This window comes from Aphidius gifuensis, linkage group LG1, assembly GCF_014905175.1.
Source record: "Aphidius gifuensis isolate YNYX2018 linkage group LG1, ASM1490517v1, whole genome shotgun sequence".
NCBI lineage: Eukaryota > Metazoa > Arthropoda > Insecta > Hymenoptera > Braconidae > Aphidius > Aphidius gifuensis.
Window position 1 is genome coordinate 13,931,235 of NC_057788.1, and position 9,591 is coordinate 13,940,825.

A 9,591-nucleotide genomic window follows, 5' to 3' on the forward strand; every position below is an offset into this window, starting at 1 on the left:
CAAAAGGTATTGGATAGATTAGTTGGTGATTGGTTCAGTTGGACATAAATATTGAGTGTTAACATCATTATTTTAAAAATATCATGGTTTTTTTGGTTCAATCAACAGTTGTGGATGATGAATTATCAATATTAAAAGCTAATGGTAATTTTAGTTATAATAATTGTACTTATAATATTGAGAATATAACTGAAAATTCATGTATACATCATATCAAACGATTAGAAACTAAGTTACATGAAAAAACATCAATTCATTCATTAGAAGTATAATGAGTTTGTAAAGAAAAATAATTTAAAATAACGTCAGTCTATGGGTTGATAGATTGACATTATTATTTTTATAATTATTATTGATAAATAATAACTGTGGTAAACACAGAATTATGCATGTCGTAGTATTTAAGATTCGGAAAAGAATCATTCAATTAAATTATTGATATAATTATTATGGATAAATAATAACTGTGGTAAACACAGAATTATGCATGTCGTAGTATTTGAGATTCGAAAAAGAATCATTCAATTAAATTATTGATATAATTATTATTGATAAATAATAACTGTGGTAAACACAGAATTAGACATGTTGTTATATTTGAGATTCGGAAAAGAATCAATGAATCAATGACTCAATATAATTATTATTGAGAAAAAATTACTGTGGAAAACACAGAATTTAGTATCTTGTAAATTTAAGATTCGAACAAGAATCAATGGCTCAATATAATTATTGGTAATCAATAATAACTGTGGAAAACACAGAATTTAGTGTCTTGCAAATTTTGGATTCGAAAAAGAATCAATGATTCAATATATTAATATAATAATATTAATAATTATTTTAATTAATTAATAATATTAATTATTAGACACTTGTCGCATATAAACAAAATTCATATGCTTTATTATTATATTGTTGTTAATAATAACAGATAATAATTTTGATAATTCGTTGTAAACAGTAATGTTTGTTTACAATAAAAATAAAGAGAGAAATCTCTTTCATTAGATCTTAAGTTGTCTCTTAACCGATCGGTAAGACTCGTCTTTCCGATCGAAGTATAGGGCTCCAGTGATGCCACTGGGGACCTATAGATGGAGCGCACGGCACCCCGAGATAAGGCAGAATCGCGTTTTATGTCGCCTCAAATTTACTTACTTTCTTCATTAAATTTTCACGATACTCTCTTAAAATAACACTTGGACGTGGAACCATGATTATAAATAAAAGGATTTAATTTGAGGATAAGGTTGCAGGCAAGGATGCAGGTTGAAATGAAAAGACCTTATAACCCTAAAAAGGGTAGGAAAATCAGGTGGTTCTAGGATTTTTTTCTAGAGAGAACTTTGAACCAATGGTAAAATTTATGAAGATTTCAACCAATAAAAAAATTCCTTACCCACTGATTCTAGCGCCAATAGTTTTCACCATGTAACTGGAAAATTTAAAACTAATTCAAATTGAAGATCTTTCTAAAAATTTGACGCCATTTTTTCGTTTTAACCAATAGGAAAATTCGATGGTGTTGTTCATAACAGAATCTAGCGGAAAATGTTTGCATTAAGAAAAAAAAAAAATGGATGAAATATTAGGCGCGAAATTATTCAATTTATTATTATTTTTTTTTTTTTGCTTATTTTCCTCATTATTTTAGATGAGAAAATAAGAAAATCTTCAGTCGAAATTGGTTCATTCTCGAGTTAGGGTCGTTTTTTTTTTTCTTTGCTATACAAACTATTTTTTCTCTCATTATTTTGAACATAAAAAAAAATAAAAATATTTAAGTTTACCTTTTTTCCTCAATTATTTTCAAGATTGTTCATTCTATTTTTTTTTTATTATAATATAAAGGTAAGTTTGAATTTTAAGTTTTTATAATAATAATAATAATAATAATTTTCATAATTTAAGTTCAACTATTATTTTGTAGAAAAACTTGTTTCCATTTTTTAAGAAATTATTTTTTAATATTTTTATCTTTTTTTGTTTTTTTTTTTTTTACAGATAAATCTTTTGTTAAATAATATTAAAAATGGATCAACTCCCAGACCAGATTCACCTGAAAAATAATTTCTCTCAAGCATATGCTCAGCTTAAAAAAAATCCGAATGCTTTGGGAATTGTAAGGAACATTTGCGAAATTCAAGATTACATAAAACGTTACAATAGATCATTAGGTGGCCTCACAGGATCTAGAAAGAAAATGACTGGTGCAACAGTTGCATTGTTGACTACTTGGAAATGTAAATTAGAGCATTTGCAGAAAAAAGGCGGTATGGTTGATGAGTCTACAATACACCAATACCATGCTGATGCTATTGATGCAAGAATCCAATGAAGTGCCTTAGAAAGTGCTGTTAAAAACCGAATGCGAACTGGAATGATTATTAATATATTACATCAAAATTTAGATTTATTTCTTGAAGATGCAAAAGTGATGTTGATTGATCGTTTAGAGAATGAATTAAGCAAAAAGAGCGCTATTAAACTTAATACAATTTTGGCTTGTAATTTTCAAATTGTTAAACAAGAAGAAATAGAAATTGAGACAAAATATTTTAGTGATGGATGTATGGAAATATTGCAATCATCAAATCTTGACGATATTTTATCAAATAACTTTGAGATACTTAAAGCTGATCTGGAAGAGGAAGAAATGCGTGGTGCAGGTTGGACTTTGCATGAAATTCTACATTTATAAATAAATATAAACGACTATGTACCTTTACGTGGTGGTTCATCAACTTTTATTGAAATGCCTGATTGGATTATAAAAACAAAATCAGTTGTAAACGTTATAAATTATGAAGATAATTATTACTTTATTTGGAGTGTGTTAGCTGCCATGCACAAGGTTCCACATCCAAACAGAGTTACCTCATATGAGAGATACAAGAATGATTTAAATCTAGATGGAATAACATTTCCAATGAGTTGGTGTAAAATAAAACGATTTGAAAATAAATGTATATGGCATTGATAACACTGATGATTTAGATGATGAATCTAATGATGAAGAAGGTGATGGCGTTAATGATTCAAATGGTACAAATAAGAAAAAAAAAAGAGACGTCAAGAAAGGATTGTTCCATATTATTTGGGTAATAATGATGCATCAAATCATCTAACAATTCATCTTTTAACTATTGAAAAGCTTGAGAAAATAGTTGATGGATTCCAAGATGAATCAGCAGATGAAGATGATGATGAAGAAGAAGAAGATGATGAAGATTATGATGAATATGATTTTAATAATATTACAAATAAAAGAAAACTTGGCGAATTCTCAAACCATCACTTTGCCTACATTAAAAATTTATCTATGTTAATTAGTGCACGAGTTTCAGCATATAATGGTAAAAAATTTATATGTGATCGTTGTTTATCATATTTTCATTCTCAAAAATCAATTGATTCTCACGATCCTGCATGTAGAGAAAAAAACCAATATGCAATGGAGATGCCAACAGAAAAGAACAATATTTTAAAGTTTAAAAATTACAAATACCAGCTTCGAGTGCCTTATGTAGTATATGCTGACCTGGAAAGTATATTAGAAAAAGTGACAGATAATTCTAATAATTCATTGAAAAAAACAATTAAACAAAAACATATTCCAAACAGTGTAGCATATTTACTTTTGATGACGAATTGCAATTTTTCAATGCAACAAAGTGCCATATATGTAAAAAATTGTTCACAGCAGAAAACATTAAGGCACGTGATCACTGTCATCTCAGCGGGTTGTATCGGGGACCGGCCCATGTTGCGTATGTATAATTACTCTAATTAATTTTTTAAATTTTCAAATTTTTTAATTTTTCTCCGATTTTTTCGGTTTTTTTTTCATTTTTTAAATTATTTATTTTAAAATAAAAATTTATTATTTCAGATGCAACCTTAATTATCAGACATCTTGCATAATAGCTGTGGTGTTTCATGGTCTCAGTAATTATGATAGCCGTTTCATAATTAAAGCATTGAAAAAACAATTTCCAGGTGATATTGATCTTTTGGCTTTAAATAAGGAAAGTTACATAAGCTTCACTAAACATGTCAAAGGTACTAGGATTAAATTACGTTTTAAAGACTCTTATAAATTCATGGCTAGCTCAATAAGTACACTGGCAAATGAATTAGAGGATAATGATAAAAGTATAAGTCGTAGCTATTGTGAAAATTTGAAAGAATTTAAATTCATAACAAAAAAAGGTATATTTCCATATGATTATATTGATTGTTGGGAAAAATTTGATGAAGAACAATTGCCCTCAAAACATGATTTTTATTCTCAACTTAATGAAGAGCATGTAAGTGATGATGATTATGCTCATGCTTGCAATGTATGGAGAGTATTTAAATCAAAAAATCTGGGAGAATACTCAGATTTATATCTTCGTACAGATGTTCTTCTTTTAGCTGATATATTTGAAAATTTTAGATATTTTTGTTTGAAAATCTATGATTTAGATCCAGCTCATTATTACACTCTCCCAGGGTTGAGTTTTAACGCAATGTTAAAATATACAGAGATTGAGTTGGAATTATTAATAGATGCTGATAAATTATTGTTTATTGAGGGGGGTATTAGAGGTGGCTTATCACAATGTTCACATCGTCATGTCATTGCAAACAATAAGTATATGAAAGAATACAATCCAAATATTAGAGATTCATATTTAATGTACTTTGATGTTAACAATTTATATGGTTATGCAATGGCTTCTACACCACCAGTAGGTAATTTTCAGTGGGTTGAGAACTTTGATATAAATTCATTACAATCTATTGGGGATGATGCTGAATGGGGTTATATTTTGGAAACAGATCTGGATTATCCAGTAGAGCTTCATGATGAATATAGGGATTTACCTTTGGCACCAGAACGACAAATACCTCCTTTAACTACAAGTAAATGCCCAAAATTATTAGCAACTCTTTATCCGAAAGAAAAGTATGTGATTCATTAAAGAAATTTAAAACAATACGTATCTTTGGGGATGAAAATTGAAAAAGTACATAGAGTTTTAAAATTCAAACAACGAGCTTGGTTAAAACCATTTATTGACTTAAATACTGAATTACGTACCAAGGCAACATCACTCTCTGCTAAAAATCTATTTAAATCATTAATTAATATTTGTTTTGGTAAAATGTTAGAGTCAACACGTTCACAAAGAATAATTAAATTAGTATCAAGATATGGTGGTCGAGGTGGAGCAAGAGCTTTGATATCAAAACCTAATTTTCACAGCTCTTTAATTATTGATGATTTAGTTATTGTTGAAATGAAACGATTAAGTATCCTTTTCGATAAACCAATATATGGTGGTTTTACTATTTTAGATATTTCAAAAACAGTCATTTATGATTTTTATTATAATTATATAAAAAAGGAATTTAAAGATAATGTCAATTTTGTATATATGGATACTGATAGTGAAATTTTAGAGATTTTTACAGCAGATATCTATGAGTTTATTCGTAGAGAATGTAATAATTTTGATACATCTGATTACCCTCTAAATAATCGATATAACATTCCTCAAAAAAATAAAAAAGTACCAGGTATTATGAAGGATGAATGCAATGGAAAAATTATGAAGGAATTTGTTGGGTTACGTTCGAAAGCATATTCATTTCTAGTTGAAGATGAGACTTGTATCAATAATGTAAAACTTCATAAAAAAGCTAAAGGAGTAAAAAAATCATCAATGAAAACGATTACTTTTGAAGACTATAAAAATTGTGTTGAAAATCATGTTCAAATATCTAGAAAACAAAATTCAATCCGCTCTGAAGAACATCAAGTTTATACAATTACCACAGAAAAAATAGCTTTAAGTTGGAATGATGATGAAAGAGAACTTATTGAAGGTAAAAATTATACTCTGCCTTGGGGTTATGCAAAAGAACTTAGAAATAACATTAAATAAATAAAACAATGTAGTATGATTGAAATAAAAAAATTTTTATTTATTGAATTAAGTTTTTATTCATTTATTTACTACAAAGCTGTCTGATCCACCCACTGGTTGTGTGAATTATCAAATCCCAGATATTTCACGTATATTTCATTTCCTTTCTTTTTAATAATTTTTTCAATTAAATAGACGTCAGGATGTTTTACTTTTTGTAATTCATGTTGATAAAAACACCCTTCAATTGGGTTCTGTTGATAGTTTTCAAGTTTATATGTTACTGGAGATGTGTTATTTATTTTTATAATTTTAAATATTTCAGTTGTCCAATTGGGTTTATAATTTTTCTCAAAGACATGTTTATATTTACTTATTCTAACATGATCATTTAGTTAAATTTATTTTCCTGATAATATTGATTTAAATTTTTAAATACAGTATGCTTTAAAATTTTTATATTGTCACCAACAACTTTTGCTGGTGCCATTTTGATTGTACGATGTTTTGTATTATTATATTGTTCAATGAATTTTGGTAATATTTTAACCCATTTATAAGTACCTTGTAAACTGAATTCAAAGTACAATTTATTTTTAATTGTTCTATTAAATCTTTCAACTATTGATGCTTTCATATGGGTGAAAGTTGAATACATATAAACTGGTATTTTTTTAGCATCGCTTGAAAAATGGAATTATAAAATTCTGTTCCTTGATCCACAAGTAGATTTTTACAAACTCGTCCTTTTTTAAATATTGATTCCATTGCAGCTGATACTTCTTTTCCAGTCTTGCTTTTGAGTTCAACAGCCCAACTGAACTTTGAAAAAATATCAATAATAGTCAAAATATATTTATATCCAGAATTTACAGATGAGTGTTCAATCATGTCAACAAGATCAGTTTGCCAAGTTTCATCCTTATCTCGAATATCAACTTTACGTCTTGGAAAATTTCGGCGAGCTGGTGCATGAAGCTCTCGTACTATGTCTCTTTTAAATTCAGTCATGCTTCATTGAGAGTAGTATGATGACTGAATTGTAACTAATGTTAATGTATAATGTTTGCCTCTCTTAGTTCTTCAATGATTGACATGATTTCATTATCGTGACTTGGATTGCCAGCTGTTCGTGAAGCAACTAGCAATCTTAAACGATCAACAAGCTCGTTCGGATTATCCCAATAAACATAATTAACTTCAGATTGATTTTTACTTTGAATTATCATATTTGTTGGTAGTAAACCAGAACCATGATGTTGTGTACTCTTCATGTGAGGCAATATGAATGTAATATACTTTTGTGATGCTGAATTTTTCACTGTATTTTTAGAATTATGATATCTTAAATGTGCATTTGTGTTGAGAAGAATTTGAGCATAATTTTTTTCATCAATTTGAGTGACTTTGGTTTTTTCTGGGGATTTCATAAATAATAATTCCAGTAGTCCTTGGGTTATTTCATACGTTTCATCCGCAACAATTATATTATTATTTTCAAATAGTAATTCAGCATTTCCAATTTTATATTCTCCACTGTTTTTTCTTTTAACCCCATAATCTTTATCCCATTGTAAAGTATCTATTTTATTACGGAGGCTAGGAGCCGAAAGGCTCAGCCGCAGTATTGGATTTATCCCCTAAAAACAAAAAACGTTCATAACTTCTAAACTAATTGTCGTAAAGACTTCGGATTTGGCTCAAAAGAAGCGGCTCTGGAAATTCTATCGCCCCTAATAAAAAAAAACATTATCTATCCAGCTATTTTTTTTTTTTCCCGAAAAACGAAAAAAAAAAAAATTGTGATTTTTTTTTTTTTTTTTGCACGAAAAATACTATTCGTACGATAAAAATTCATTTGAATAAGTTATAGAATTTTGAAAAACGATTATTTTAAGTCTAATATGAAACCTCTGCGACTCTATTTTGAGTTATAGCTTGTGCCGTTTTCATTTTTTAGGCAAACGATAACTCATGATGAAATGGTGTTAGAGACTTCATATTAGGCTTAAAACATGCGTATTAAAAAAATTCTATCGCCTCTCCGAAATTTTGATCTATGAATCATATTTTTCATAAAAATTAAAAAAAAACCTTTTTTTTTTTTTTTTTAAATTTAGTTTTTAAAAAAAAAAAAAAAAGTTACTGAACAGATAATGCTCTTTCTCATGGAGGGCGATGGAGTTTCAGAAGACGCGTTGTTTGAGCCTAATACGAAGTCTCTACTACAATTTTATCTAAAGTTATTGCATTCCTAGTTTTCGAGTAATTTCTGAAAAACGCTCTAATTTTCGACAAAATCGTCCTAGATACTTTGTATAGGACTTAAAAAGCATGTGTGTAAACCCTACAACTTTTAGTCGAAACTTTTTTCAAAAAAAATTATAGTTTTCATAAAATAGTAAAAAATAGAATTTTTGAAATATTTTTGTCTCTTTTGTTTCAAAAATAGAAAAAAATTGACTATTGGAATCAGGATAAACTCCTTAAGGAGCGATAGAGTTTTAAAAACCACGTTTTTTGAGCTTAATATGAAGTCATTCCGTTGATTCTAACAGAAGTTATAGCTTGCCTTAACTTGAACGAAAAAAAAAAAAAAAAATCGATTTTCAGAAAAATAAAAAAAAATGTACTATTATTGTATTGTTACTTTTAAAAACCATTTAAAAGATAAAATTTAACACGGCCCTAGCCGGAGTATTGCAAATTTTTAATTTTCAACGGTAACGCGGGCCACACGCCCCAACAAACGTTACCAGATCTTTTTTAAATATTGAGTTGTTAAATCATTTTTAAGACCTGTTTCATCAGCTTCTTGGTCTATCAGTTGTAGATCTTCAATAGTATCATGGAAAGCCTCTGTTTCCTCAACAGAACTGAGATTTTGTTCTGTATTTATATTTCCAGAATTACTTGAATGCGTTCTATCAAAAATACTGTCTTCTTCTCTCTCAGAATCATATGTGTTGTCTTTACTAATTTTGCTTTTTTTATTGTTTATTATCGGTGTTATTTTAGCAGCTATATTCTCAAGTGGTCCGATGACTGGTTTTAAGTACTCGTTAGCAGTTTCAGATATGCTTTCTTTCCCTAATTTTAATAATTGATGCTTCTTCTTTATTACATCTCTAACTTTTTCTATTTCTTCAAAAAATTTTGCTTCTTTTGACAGTGCTTCCTTCTTGAGAGGCATGTTGATTCGACAGGATTTGAACATGAACTAATATTTTTTTAACAAATTGTATCGTTATTTATATTTATAAAACAATCAAAATTTTTTCTGTATCTTCCATCATTTATATTGCGATCTTTGTCAATACATAGGAAACAATATTTCTCTTCCCAACACTTGATACATATTCGAAGAAATTTATTATACTCCATATCAATATTTGTATGATCCTGCCAAATATGTTTGAAATTTAGCTGATCACAAGGGAACACAACTAAGAAATTAATATTATCACGAATCAAATGCTTTGGAATTCGAGCATACGATTGACACAAATAAAACGAATCAACATTACAATGACGTCCCATTGAAAAATAATCCCTTATTGGCTGTTAATTTTCAGTTGCAACATCATCAAATATAAACAATGAGTTTGGTTTTGCTTCTTCAAAAGGAATTACTTGATCATTGCTTGAAAATTTATGATAATTTATATTT

At 28.2% G+C, this 9,591-nt stretch overlaps 2 protein-coding genes across 2 annotated transcripts; both read right to left on the reverse strand.

Moving 5' to 3' along the window:
- Nucleotides 1–6,322: 6,322 nt before the first annotated feature.
- Nucleotides 6,323–6,932, reverse strand: LOC122855993. Its single transcript, XM_044157767.1, has 4 exons — nucleotides 6,795–6,932; nucleotides 6,586–6,743; nucleotides 6,390–6,493; nucleotides 6,323–6,330 (listed from the first exon to the last, which is right to left on the reverse strand). Exons 1-4 carry the CDS (start codon nucleotides 6,930–6,932, stop codon nucleotides 6,323–6,325), a joined length of 408 nt encoding a protein of 135 aa, XP_044013702.1.
- Nucleotides 6,933–6,973: 41 nt separating this feature from the next.
- On the reverse strand, nucleotides 6,974–9,114 carry LOC122856074. Its single transcript, XM_044157835.1, has 2 exons — nucleotides 8,721–9,114; nucleotides 6,974–7,482 (listed from the first exon to the last, which is right to left on the reverse strand). Exons 1-2 carry the CDS (start codon nucleotides 9,112–9,114, stop codon nucleotides 6,974–6,976), a joined length of 903 nt encoding a protein of 300 aa, XP_044013770.1.
- Nucleotides 9,115–9,591: the final 477 nt, after the last annotated feature.